The sequence below is a fragment of the Danio rerio genome, chromosome 15, assembly GCF_049306965.1.
Source record: "Danio rerio strain Tuebingen ecotype United States chromosome 15, GRCz12tu, whole genome shotgun sequence".
NCBI classification, from domain to species: domain Eukaryota; kingdom Metazoa; phylum Chordata; class Actinopteri; order Cypriniformes; family Danionidae; genus Danio; species Danio rerio.
The window spans coordinates 35542565-35556981 of NC_133190.1; the positions used below are offsets into that span (position 1 = coordinate 35542565).

At 35.4% G+C, this 14417-nt stretch overlaps 1 protein-coding gene across 13 annotated transcripts in view; it reads right to left on the minus strand.

Moving 5' to 3' along the window:
• nbeab (neurobeachin b) overlaps positions 1–14417 on the minus strand; it is a 770985-nt gene that overhangs the window by 234651 nt on the left and 521917 nt on the right. For 6 of the 13 annotated variants that reach the window (XM_073923809.1, XM_068213772.2, XM_068213770.2 and 3 more), the window contains 2 exons: positions 5111–5200; positions 802–994 (listed from right to left, as the gene is read on the minus strand). The exons of 2 other annotated variants lie outside the window; for them this stretch is intronic. In XM_073923809.1, coding sequence (XP_073779910.1) covers positions 802–994; positions 5111–5200 — 283 coding nt within the window. The remainder of the gene's footprint in view (positions 1–801; positions 995–5110; positions 5201–14417) is intronic. 5 more of the 13 variants (XM_073923810.1, XM_073923808.1, XM_073923807.1 and 2 more) reach the window with 1 other exon arrangement.

Sequence of the window (14417 nt, forward strand, 5' to 3'; positions counted from 1 at the left end):
GTTAAATAAAATGAATCGATAATGTATTGCCCACATTTTTTAAATAAATGATATACAGTACATATATTTCTAGTCTACAAAGATTTAACTTATTTTTAAAGCATTTAAATCACACTTTGAAAAAAAAATGAATACAACCAGGGGAAATTGATAGATTTTAATATACTTGTTCAAGTTAAATTTATATTTAAGGGTATTTTTAATGTATAACTTCTACAAACTTATAATGCACATGATTTGGATAACATCTCTTCAATCCAGTTCTAGAAATCTGAGTCCTCCATAATGTACACACTTATTAATGATTCCTACTTGTCTTCCTCGTGATGAAGAGTAGGCAAAATCGGATGGGCCCCTGGGCCTGTGCCCATAATGCCCATTGGTTAATTCAGCCCTGCCCATAACTACTGTGTGTCTAATCTCAGAAGCAGCCTTGCACACATATTGTACTTAGAATTTGAGGATGGGTAGATGGTTGTGGTAGATGATAGTGTTCATGTGTTCTCTGAATACATGTTTAAAAAAATGTATGACAGTTTTTATTATACAATATTTATCCTGTTGATTTTGAATCTTCCACCTAACAAATATACTTGTTTACAAAAAATTAAAAACTGAAAATAATACTGAAACTAATAAAAACTAAATTAGAACTAAGACATTTCAAAATATAGAAACTAATAAAAACTAGTAATTCTACCTCTAAAACTAATTAAAACTAACTGAATTTGAAAACAAACAGTCAAAACGAAATAGAAACTAAAACTAACCCAAAACTATTAGAACCTTATCGAGACTTACCCACGGTGTTATGCCAGCGGTTGACGGCGAAGAGCCTGCTGCAGGTGACTGTGACCACGGCTGGAAGGGTCAGGTGTGGAAGTGTGTTTGCAGCCACGTGAGTGACGGGAGAGTTGGAAGGAAACTTCAGCACCATGATGACATCCTGCTGCATCTGATCCTTAAACATGAGCGGACTCTGCGGAAGGAAACACTGTTGAACAGAGAAAGCAAAGGAAGAGAAGGATGGAAAAGAGGAAGGGGAGGGAGGAAGGGATAGATGAGGACAGGCTGTTAGCGAAGAGGAAAGTGTTGGAACACAGAGGAAAGACTGTATGGTAATCAGGGAGAAGAGGTCTTTAAAAAAAGACATTAGAGAAGAAAAACTAACTACAGCTGATCAAATCATTATTAAACTGGTAAATGATATCCGAAGTTGATCTCTCTCTTTAGTATGTTGTAGTGCTGTATTTATACCATAGTAATTGTGATGAGTGTATAGGGACTCGCATATCAGCAATGTATGTATTTTGTGTTGGCCACTCTATGTATAACCGTGAGTTACTTTTTGGTTGGCCATCTGTTTGTTTTTAATGTTTGAGTCTCCTGTTTTCGTTATTGTGGACTAGTTCAGTAAAACGAAAGACAGAAGAAATGCCCGCGTGTGTTTAGCGTTTTTCTTTATAGCAAACAACAGTTATCTGAAAGTGTTTGCATTGCTTTGGCTTTTTCGGCGTTAATTATGGTGATCTTCCTATTGAAACCGCAATACTGGGAAATGTCTCTGGACTCATTGCATTTCATGGCGTTCAGCCTTATATTCTTAAAATGTCAGCAAAATCACCTGCTTTGTTGTCACTTTAGACATTACGCTATAGAGTCATTTATACACTAGCTCTAAAGTGACGTTTGTGAATGAGCAACTGTTCCTGCTGTTCTGACGTCAGCTGCAGATGTTAAAAAATGGCAGTAGTTCCTCATACAAAAGGTTTTTGGAGACTCTCCGTGTTTGATTTTCTTTTTTATATACACAATTAAACCATCGAACTGTTATATAAACATAATATCACTATTGTAGCACAATAGTGCCGATGTGCCAATGCACACCTCCCACCAGCGCCCATTTACATTTAAAAGCTTAACTAGGTTAATTAGGTTAACTAGGCAGGTTAGAATAATTAGGCTAGTTGTTGTATAACGATGTTTTGTTCTGTAGACTGTCGGGAAAAAAATAGCTTAAAAGGGGCTAATAATTTTGACCTTTTTTATTATTCTAGCCAAAATAAAACAAATAAGACTTTCTCCAGAAGAAACAATATTATCAGACATACTGTGAAAATTTCCTTGCTCTGTTAAACATCATTTAGGAAATATTTAAAAAAGAAAAAAATTCAAAGGGGGGCTAATTTTTTTTTTTTTATTATTATTATTTTTGCAATTTAAAATGTTTTATTTAATATTACTTTCAAGACTCTTTGATAAACAGAAAATCAAACATAAAGTGTTTATTTATCTGACATTTAAAAGTAGAAATGTTTTGTTTTTTATCATGTTTCTCTCCAAAACCCTAAATAATAAAAACATCTTGAATGGCCTGGAGATGGTTTATTAATCAGAAATTGCTATACTTCATATTTCTTTTAAGACTCTTTGATGAAGTTTTAAAAGTAACATTGGTTTGTTTTATTAACCTAATTCATTCTTGATTTTTTATTTATTTATTTTTTATGAAAAAATACCACATAATATTTCCCCAAGATAAACTAAAATTCAGGACACTGTGGTATAGTAGTTAGCATCCCAGCAAGAAGGTTTGAATCCCAGCTGGGTCAGTTGGAGCTTGAATAGGATCCACTGTGTGAAACAAATGCTGGATAAGTTGGTGGTTCATTCCGCTGTGGTGACCCCTGATGAATAAAGGGACTAAGCTGAAAGAAAACGAATTAATGAATAAAATAAAATGCTACATTTTGGATAAAACACACTTAAAACACACATGATTTAAAACCTGTGGGGTTTATTCTTATATTTGAAGTTAATATTCTAAATATTTAACTGTGTACATCTTCAGCAACTACAAACTCAACTGATGATGTAAATGTAAAGCAGTAGGCTGCATATAATTATTTTTAAATAAACAAGCGCTAATTATAAAAGTTGTATTGACAGCATTACTGCATTCTCTTTGTAAACTTCAGTGTGATTGTTATGACAGATGCGTGGCTGAGTCGGCAATGATTAGCATAGATGTGTGTAGATTCATATGGCCAGTAGAGAGCACTGTTCTCCTGACACTGATCTTGGATGAGTCTCTAGTAAGTGTGCCAGGTCTGTGTGTCGTGTTTGTGTTAGGGCCCCTACGAAGGTTGCACTGCACATGACCAGTGACTACCTGCAGGTATACTGTACAGTAGCATAGCTTGACCTTTTAGCATTGGCGATTCTGGGAAAGTAAGATGCAAACTCTGAACTTAATAAAACATAGAATAGAGGAAATCAATGACCTGGATTTGATGATCATTTATTATTATCTATTTACTTATTTAATTCATACACATAGCTATATGTAGCTATACTGTATGTGGATTTTAAAATCTCATCTAGTTAACTGGCACCACCGTTGTTCCTGCTTTAAGTGATGGAGCTGTATTAAACTACAAGGAAACAACATCTGTTTTATGACAGTGAATTATCATATTATCAGCATCTGGACAAGCTAATAACATCATATTCAATGCTGAGGAAACGACATTGGAAGCGCTTATTATATAGATTCAAGCTACTACTTTAAAAAGATGCTGAACACAAGGGAACTGAAGAATGTTGAAATAAACATAGACCTCCATAGTATTTTTTGTTCCTGCTATGGATGAGAAAATAATGACAGAATTTTTATTTTGAGGTGAACTTTAATGGATTTAAAATATATCTTAGTGACTAACATTTTATTGTACAGTATATTTCAGATTTATTTTGTGCTCAATAAGATTTTTCATTCATTTTCTTTTTGGCTTAGTCCCTTTATTAGTCTAGGGTCGCCACAATGGAATGAACCGCCAACTTATCCAGCATATGTTTTTACGCCGCGGATGCTCTTCCAGCTGCAACCCATCTCTGGGAAACATCCATACACACTCATTCACACTTATTCGCTACAGACAATTTAGCCTACCCAATTCACCTATACCACATGTCTTTGGGCTGTGGGGAAAAACAGAGCACCCGGAGGAAACCCATGCGAACGTGCAAACTCCACACAAAAACGCCAACTGCTTAAAGTGGTCTTAAAGGGGTGGTCCACTATGACATCATGTTTCAAGCTTTAGTTGATGTATAATGTTGCTATGTGAACATAAACAACATCTCTGAATATAATATCCTCAAAGTTTAATGCAAGGGCAGACATTTGCTTTCACAGAGTTCTTCTGTTTCTGTATTTGGGCTTCCAAAGGACATAACATAAAGAGAGCTTTGTGCTTATAGTTTATTTTAATTATGTTCCAAAGAATTATAAATATATATATATAGCTAGCATTTGACAAAGGATAACTTCTAGTTCAGTGCTGGATTCGGCTAAAACCATAATAGACAAAGCTGTGGGTTGTTAGCCACAACCTGTATTTTTATTTGTTAAATTAGATCTATTACAATTCTAGCGTTAGCAGTCTGTTGTAGAAAGGAAGTAAATAAGGATGTAAACAACAGGAAATGCTGTTTGCCACTGCTAACAATTTAGCTACAAATTCATATTTATTCGTCAAACCGCAGTAAACACACACAATCTTCACCAGCGCTGCAGTGCGTCTCTACATGCCTGCTTTCCCTGCTTTATATATCTCAAATAACGATTGAGATATATGATATGATTGTCGTTTTCATGTTAGCTAAGTAGCAGTATATAATACAAGATATATGAAACAATAATGTGATTTTTTTACAAGTGAAGCATGAGCACACATTGCTTTGCATCTTATTAACACAACCAAGCCTTAAAAATACACTCTGGACCACCACTTTAAAGTTAAATCAAAAAGCTTCAAATCAAATAGTGAATAAAATAGTATATTTTTATATATAAATCAGTATATAAAATAGCATATCTCTATTTTAGTTAATGCCCACACAAATGCAGATCTCTATAAAGTACAAAAACTTCTGGGCATATGGACAGTAGACTGCAGTTGTGCTGGGGTGTAGGGGAACCGGTTGTTAAGGTCAGGCGTCACTGCCCTTGTTCCAAATAATAACTTCCCCACTGCCAGGCAGAAAAAAAAAACACACACACAACAACAACGCACACAATGATTTTCTCCACACACGCTGTTCTCACCAGGTGCATGGCGGAGCTACGGGGCGGATGAGGCTCGATGAGCAACTGAGATGGCGACTGTCCAACACTTTGGATCTGAGCCTCGGTGGCCTGCAGCAAAACAGAGAGAAAACATACAGAGAAAAGAGAGAGAGAGAGAGAGAGAGAGCGGCTGTCAGGATCCATACGCATCAAAGTGATGGGTCAATGCGTTACTTGACAATGCAAGCAAACCCAAACCCCCTCCATCATTCCAACCTTGCAGGGGTGGTAGTTTTTTTTTTTTTTTTTTGGTGGGGGGGTTGATTGGTTGGTTAGTTAGTGGCTATGAGTGGTTGAGTTCCAAAAACTACCCCCACCCAGCACCCCTTCAAAGCCTGCAGAGTCATCCAAGTGTTAGTATGGAAGAGACAAGCCTTTCCTTATTAACATGCTTCAGTTAACAGTTCCCATTTCCAGGAGCAGGGCCCGCGAACACCCTCCCCTTCGCAGAGCAGACGTTAACCTGGACTGACTGACTGCGGCACAAACCCTCCCTCGCTGATCAGATTGTGCCGAAGACAAAGGGCAGAAAGAAACACACACTGTTTCAAAAAGACACAATTTAAAAAGGAAGAGGGCTATTGGTAATGGTAGCAATACTGATGATGCATTGAAGATCACAAATATGCTACTACACGATGCATATTGTGAATTTTCAGACTCTGATACTGCATATTAGGGTTGTGCAATATTAAATGGACAAATAAAAAGTCTTTTGTTTAGTCGTTTGTGTTAAAATACATTGTTTATGGTATTACTTTTTCATAATTTATATGAACCCAGTATTACATGGCATTACGGCATGCAGATAGAAACAGGAATAACAGCATTGTGAGAAAATCGCAATCTTGAAAGTGCAATGTTTACATTTTGTTAAGCGCTTTTGTTTTTAATTTTTATGTTGGAGCTGTAAACATTTGTATTTGAAAAGTATGGTTAAAAAATATAAACAAAAAATTGATTGTAGTCTCAGAAATGGTACTATATCGTGATATACACTCACCGGCCACTTTATTAGGTACTGTACACATGTACAACTGCTCATTAACGCAACGCTAAGCAGCAACTCTGCATTTAGGCATGTAGACATGGTCAAGACAATCTGCTGTAGTTCAAACCAAACAAAGAATGGGGAAGAAAGGTGATTTAAGTGATTTTGAACGTGGCATGGTTGTTGGTGACAGACTGGCTGGTCTGAGTATATCAGAAACTGCTGATCTATTGGGATTTTCACACACAATCATCTTTAGGGTTTACAAAGAATGGTCCGAGAAAAAAAAAATATCCATTGATTGGCAGTTCTGTGTATGCAAATGCCTTGTTGATGCCAGAAGTCAAAGGAGAATGGTCAGACTGGTTCCAGCTGAAAGGAAGGCAACAGTAACTCAAATAACCACTCGTTACAACTGAGGTATGCAGAAGAGCAACTCTGAATGCACAACACGTTGAACCTTGAGGCAGATGGGCTACAGCAGCAAAAGGCCACACTGGGCTGCCAGTTGAGACTCCTGCCAGCTGAGAACAGGAAACTGAGGCTACAATTTGTACAGGCTCACCAAAATTGGACAACAGATGATTAAAAAACGTTGCCTGGTCTGTTGAGTCTCGATTTCTGCTGCAATATTTGAAAGGTAGGGTCAGAATTTCACATCAACAACATGAAAACATGGATCCATCCTGCCTTGTATAAACAATTCAGGCTGGTGGTGGTGCTGTAATGGTGTGAGGGATATTTTCGTCGCGCACTAGTACCAATCGAGAATCGTGTCAACACCACAGCCTACCCAAGTTTTGTTGCTGACCATGTACATCTTCTGATGGCTACTTCCAGCAGGATAATACTCCATGTCATAAAGTGTGAATCATCTCAGACTGGTTTCTTGAACATGAAAATGAGTCCACTGTACTCAAATGGCCTCCACAGCCATAAGATCTCAATCCAATAGAGCACCTTTGGGATGTGATGGAACGGGAGATTCGCATCATGGATGAGCAGCTGACAAATCTGTAGCAACTGCAAGATGCTATCATGTCAATATGGACCAAAATCTCTTTCAAGTACTCTATTGAATCTATGCCACAAAGGGTTAAGGCAGTTCTGAAAGCTATAGGAGGTCCAACCTGATACTTGTAAGATGTACCTAATAAATCAGGATATGAGATTACTTATATAAAGTAGTGATATGAGATTTTTGCCATTTCGGCCTGCCCTACTGCACATTAAAATCGTTCAGCCCTAAATTTTGGCATTTGCTTAGGTGTATTTATTAGTCATTTAGTCTGTACTTAATACACAGTGATCTACATATAAAGAACATTAGAATTAACTTAGTTTCATTGAAGCATAAAAAAGAGTCAAGAGCAGGGGTCACCAATCCTGGTCCTGGAGGGCCGGTGTCCCTGCAGGGTTTAGCTCCAACTTGCTTCAACACACCTGCCTGGATGTTTCAAGTATACCAAGTAAGAGCTTGATTGGCTTGTTCAGGAGTGTTTGATTAGAGTTGGAGCTAAAACTTGCAGGACACCGGCCCTCCAGGAACAAGTTTGGTGACCACTGGTCAAGAGTATGCAAATGCTACAGAGGCTACCGTAGATGTTAAAAAAGGTCAACCATATATAACAATAATACATTTCACACAAAGGCAAACTGGAATTTAGAACTTGAAAATCCAACTAAAAAGAAAATAAGCTGTTGTCATTTATTGATTGATTGAAGATCCTTTTAAAACCATTATGAAGCAAATTTCAGACTTATACATGGCTAAACGACAAGGATTTTTTCTAAGAGCATGGTTGAGCTAATGAAAAAGAAATCAACTTGCCTCATCAAAATATTTTTAATTGAGTTATTTTTTAACCACATATTTTTTAAATGTGTCAAAACAAGCAAAATCTAGTTAAATATTTCAGTTAAAACATTATAATAAGCAAAATGTATGCACAACAGTCATGGAGAACTTATAAACAAGTGCTGTTGTAAGGAAGATAATTACACCATATTGGCAAATAGAGTTAAATAATTAACTTTTGTTAAACGTTTTATTGAGACAGGATGTTGGTGATCGGTCTGCCCAATTGGGTAACTTTATAGACAGAGGCAAATTAGACCTGTTTAAAATGATTTAAGACCTACAGCAGCAAATTTCAATAACTTTTAGGGCCTAAAATTGAGTTTTTGAAATTTAAGACATTTTAAGACCTTTTAGGACCAAGCGGGCATCCTGAGATTCGAATCAGGCTCACTGTTTGTTACATGGCTGTGATAGTTTTTTTTGTTTTGTTTTTTCATTGCAACATACATTTATAACAATATTTTTTTACATCTTAAAAAGCAACATTTTAAATGTACATTTAAACATTTTGATAATTTGTTACAGTTATGTAAAAAGCTTATCATAACAATAAGTATTTAAACAATAACTCCACACAACACTATAAAGCTCATAAATTACTTATATATTACATAAATTCAGACCAAAAGAGCATTAAATTGGATGAAAAGAGACAGTAGATACATTTATAATTAATAAAGGACTGAACATTGGTTTTCAATTGTCATAATATTTCACAATATTATTGCTGCGTATTTGAACAATAACAAAAGAAAAAGTGTAGCGTTGGTAAACATAAGAAACTAAAATAACATCCTAATACCACCCACTCCAAACTTTTGCATGGTAGTGTATTGTAGTGAAGCTGGGATGTACTGTTGGCCAACATATACTCGATTCATTTAATCATTTTCCTCTTCAGCTTAGTCTATATTTTGGAGGTTGCCACAGCGGAATCAACCGCCCCCCTGTGGATTTCAAGTCCATTGGTTTAACCTCTCAGCCACGACTACATGTGGCTACTTTAATTTATGTAAATAAAATAAGACAATTTGCATATTAACAGATTTTATAATAGATATTAATAGATAAATTAATAGATAAAAGGCATGCGAGTGTATAGATGTAAAAAGCAGAAAATGTTTAAAACCTAAACCAACACCAAATACTAAGAAAATTTCTGGTTTAGTATTGTCATGAGCACTTTACACTTCATGACCTTGAATTACAATTTGTTCGTAGTGCATTTTTTTGTCATTGTTTTTTATCTTTTAACTTTTTCCTTGTGAGATAATCCATAATTGTCAAAAATTATTATAGAAGAAACGCAAATCCATCACACAGATCCCTCATGTTATGTAACGCTGACAGACGTGTGTCACCATGTCCTCGTTATTGATAGGGTGTATGTTTGTGTTTATTTGTGTGTGAAGCGTGCAGAGTGGGTGTGTGTGTGCCACTGTGAACGCTAGCATTGACAGACACCTACAAGCTCCCCTCGGCTGTGCTGAGGCTCTGATCCCATCAATCTCTCGTCCCACGTGGAGAAACTCCCACAGTCTCCCACAGCACTCTGAAGCTCCGGACGCTCATGACAGATCAAACTGCCGCTTCATCACCTAAACATCCACATCTGCATCTTCAACATGCTAACAATCAGGACTCTTTGAAACTTTTAATAATGTAAAAAGTTGTCGCATTCAAACAGGCCACACTGTCAACGTGATCTCATCAACAGTTTAAGAAATGTGTGGTTTTACGCAATCTCTCACTTTCAGTAGATTCTTATGGAGAGTTTTCCATTTTAAAGTCAACACATAATTGAACATTGTCTGTTAATAATACTGTATTTTCTGGAGTGCAAGTCACGTTTATAACCCATCATTGTATTCTAAAGCAACTTATATAATGCAAAAACATTTGAACCGAATTAGAACTAGATTTAGTTTGACTTTAAACAGGACATTTATAATTTGTAATTAGCATTTTCTGGAATAAATATAATTTCTCCTCATCATACTCTAATTTATGTAACTTACATAATGCAATTAACACTAAAAAGAAGAAAGACATTCTTAAAACATGCACATTTGGACTGGTGCTGAATCAGTTTCAGTTTACACTAGATTTAGTTTAGATTCAGTTTCACTTTAATTTATAATTCAAGAGTTCACACTTAGCTGATGATTTATAAAAGCTTGTTTGGCATGCTGTCCCGGGAGAGAGCCCCGAGCTCAAGGGCTCCTCGAGCCCGGGGCTTCCTCCCACTGGCAGAGCGAGAGGGGAGCCTGAGCTCGGTGGATCTCAGAACTCCCCTGCTGCGGTAGATAAGGGAACACAAGGGGTTAGACAAATGCTTGATTGTTATGTATGTTAAATGTCTTTGGATGGTGGGAGGAAACCAGAGAACCCGGGGAAAACCCACGCGGGCACGGGGAGAACATACAAACTCCTCACAGAAACACAACCGGTCCTGTGGAACCAGGGCTGGCAGTGTTCTTGCTGTGGGGGTCACAGTGCTAACCACTGGGCTGCCGTGCCGCCCAATCAGTGGTAAAGGAGGAGAATAGGAGAGGAGGGGGGTTTCTTCCAAACGAAGATAAAGTGAACTGAAAACTGTGGCTATTTATAGTAGCTTAGGGCTCATATGATTGGAAGATAGCGATTAGCAAATGCGAGACCGGCCGTGATAAATCATAAGCACGTGATCCTCTCGAAATTAGTTTATGAATAAACTTCACTAAAAAGTAGATTCATGTTTTTATATAAAAAAGGTAATAATATAAAATAAATAATAGCAAAACTTGAGAGCTAACAAATCTAAATGTGAGCACTTGTGATAAGAATATGTGTATGTGTAGATTGAAATGTTTTGAAAGGTCTCCTTGTTTATGTCACTTTTAATTCAATTCCAGTATATTGTTACACACAAGTGTGACCTGTATATAGATGATTCTTTCAGCCAGTGTGACTTATAGTCAGGTGCGACTTATTTTCCAGAAAAAAATAAAATAAAATCTTCTAAATTTTATGTCAAAGAATATCTAAATAAAGTTACAAAATTAATACCAAAAGTATGTTCCACAACAACTTTAAAGCACTTTGTCAGCAGTAAAACAATCAGATCCACAGAATTGAAAACATTAGTGCAAGTCATAGATTTGAACATTGGGGGGTTGAAGTGCGGGTGTGCTTGTGCTAGATTTATTTATTTATTTTTATTACATTGGTGGTAGGGTAAATACAGGAGTTGAATGTTGAAAATACTGAAATGGGAGGAACATTTTCCTACAAACTACTGAAATAGGAGTAACAGAGAATACTAGCTTATGACTGAAATAATTCCAAAAGAAAAACATCCCTCATCTTAAAGTCTGATCCTGATGGTGAATTTCAACACACAGACCTCTCATGACTCTCACAACGATCACATTTGGCAACAATTAAATGTCAGTGTGTGCTGTTTTACGATGCTGTCTGTCAAATAATAATGCGCTCACATTATAGCTATTTTAGGTCTGACTCAGGAACAGGGGTCACGATGTCTGCTCAAATAATGTAATCTGATCTGAAGATCTGAGAGAAACAGGCAGCCATGTGGAAAGTATCACTATATTTCTGCCATCCAACAGTGAAGAAAAGAACGAGGGGAAAAAATTCCTTTAAAAAGGCCAAAAATATGAATATAAATGGTCGATATGCTCTATATTGAAAGTAGGCTGTTAAAGGGTTTCAGGTTTGTGTGTTAAATACTGTAAAAAAAATTGCAGGAGTACTATGAAATATTATTACAATTTAAAATACTTCACTATCACCTGACCTTTTAGATGTTATAAATTTTACTATCAACACTATTTGAATATTATTTTGCAACAATAATTGTTTTTAAGAATTTTAGATGAACAAAAGAAGAGCATTTATTCAAAACAGACTTTTTTACTATTAAAAATAGAAAAAAATGGAAGAAAAGTATTAATAACTGAATAAATTATTAACTTTAAAGTGTTAATGAGCCACACACAGTGAGTGACAGTTCGATATAAGCCCACCATTTATTTTTTCCCCAAATTTATATATTGGAGAGATGTTTTCAACACATTTTTAAAAATAATAGTTTCAATAACTTATTTAACTGATTTATTTGATCTTTTCCATGACAACAGGACATAATATTTTACTAGATATTTTACAAGACACTTCTATACAGTTAAAATGAACATTTAAAGGCTTCACTAGGTTGATTAGGTTAACAAGGCAGGTTAGGGTAATTAAATAAGTTATTGCATAACAATGGTTTGTTCTGTAGACTATCGAAAAATAAAATCTAGCTTAAAGGGGTTCATAATTTTGTCCTTAAAATGGTGTTAGAAAAATTAACAATTATATGTATTTGAGCCAAAATAAAACAAATAAGAATTTCTCCTGAAGAAAAAATATTATCAACCATAATGTGAAAATTTCCTTGCTCTGTTAAACATCATTTCACAAACATAAAAAAAAAAGGAAAACATTTTTTTTTGGGAAATTACTGATGACATTTCTTCCAAATTTAAAATAAAAATGTTGTCATTTAGTGCAATTATTACAGAAAATAACAAGAACGCCATGTTCAACAAGCTTATAATGTTTTTTTTTTAAGACGAGTAGAAATTAGTGGTTTAACAGATTTCAAATCTCATGGTTTTGATCACATTATAGTTTTTTCGTCACAGATCAGACCATTTTTTTGGATCAGCATCAAAGAGGAGGAGAAAACTGTCATTTGCTTTCCATTTATTACAAAAACAGTACTGCAAGAAACTTTTGGTTTTGACAAAAAAAAAAAAAAAAAACATAGAACCTGTTAATGTATTAAAAATAAAATGGATAAATAATCAGATGAATAAAAATAAATTGTAAAATATTCAGTACTGTGAAAAATTCATGATAGCGCTAAATGTATAAAGTGTATATTTGTATAAAATGTATATTTTAACGCATATTTATTCTCATTTTCAATAAATGATGTAGTTATTCACTCATAAAACTTCATGTTTCACTGCTAGATGTATCTATTTTTTTTAAATATTTAGTGGCATATTTTTGAAGGCCACCTACTGGTCAGATAATATAATTGCTGCCTACAAATTTTATTTTTGAGCATCATTAAATGCACAAGACAGTGATTTTAATCTTTACCATATCATCAGTGATTTAATCAAAACTATAAACTGCTATATCCCACTTACTTCTGTGTTATTTGACTGTTTGTAACCTCAATACTAACTCAAAGACTGAATCTCTTAGGATTAATAAACACATGCAAATCACCATCATTTATAAATTATGTTACGTGGGTGTTAAGATCTCGATCTTTTAACGATTATTCGTGCAACTAACACTAAATGCATAAATGCAGGCTAAACAAGTAGTGACAGAAAACACCTTTAATAAACTAAGGAACCCACTACATCCCGTATAACCTACCACGATATCTTCCGTCATCATTATATTTTACAGGAAAGCCTAAATGCTGTCATCCATGTGATTTGAATGACGCGAGAGGCGATCTCTCAGCGATCATTACACATTTAGGATTAATCTACCAGTAAAAAAAAGAAGTATTAATCCAAGGGTCATGTGTGTTCTGAACCGTGGGTTGTGATCTATACAAATTACACTCCATTTCGTTACACCCCTAGTAGAAATCTATACATGTTATAATAACAATGATTTTTAAGCACAACAAATGAAAACATTTGTTATAAAAACAATTAAAAATTTTAAAGAATTGTCATCAGAATATACAAATACTTACATTTAAACCCATAATGTATTTCCATAGCTGTAAATACTGTATATATTGGCACAGCGAGAAAAAGACAGATCAGCACTTTAACCTAGAATGTAAAGTCCAGAAAACCTCCTGCATTTATAACGACTGTGCCTTGTTATACATCCAATTTTGACAGGTTATATCTAGACTTAAATCTCCAGCTAAGGTTATATGAGGGCCACGTCCTTTAAATCATCTCAGTGTTGTCAACAGACTCACAGTGTCAACGGGCTGCTCATCTTAGCTCTGGAGAAAACACATTTCACCACAAACAGGAATCTGTAACCCTTAACTGGCAGTTCATTACTATAATCCACTTTAAGCCGCTGCTCTTTACGGCCGATAAGGAACACCTCTTGCTGATTGTCTCCCTCAGAGGTTTAAGCCGATATGCTTAGATGGACACAAAACAGCCGTCATAACCTGGGGCACGTCAATCACTGCTTCATCTGCGCATGTGCAAGTTTGTCAAAGCTCTGATGTTTCTCTCAGGTTCTTAGAAGAGCATACATTTTTTATGTGTGAGTTTAGAAATGGGATGTAGTGTAGTATCAGCGACAAGCATATTTTGAATATGCAATATATACAGTTGAAGTCCTAGTATGAAATTGTAATTCTTTTAAAAATATTTCTCGAGTGA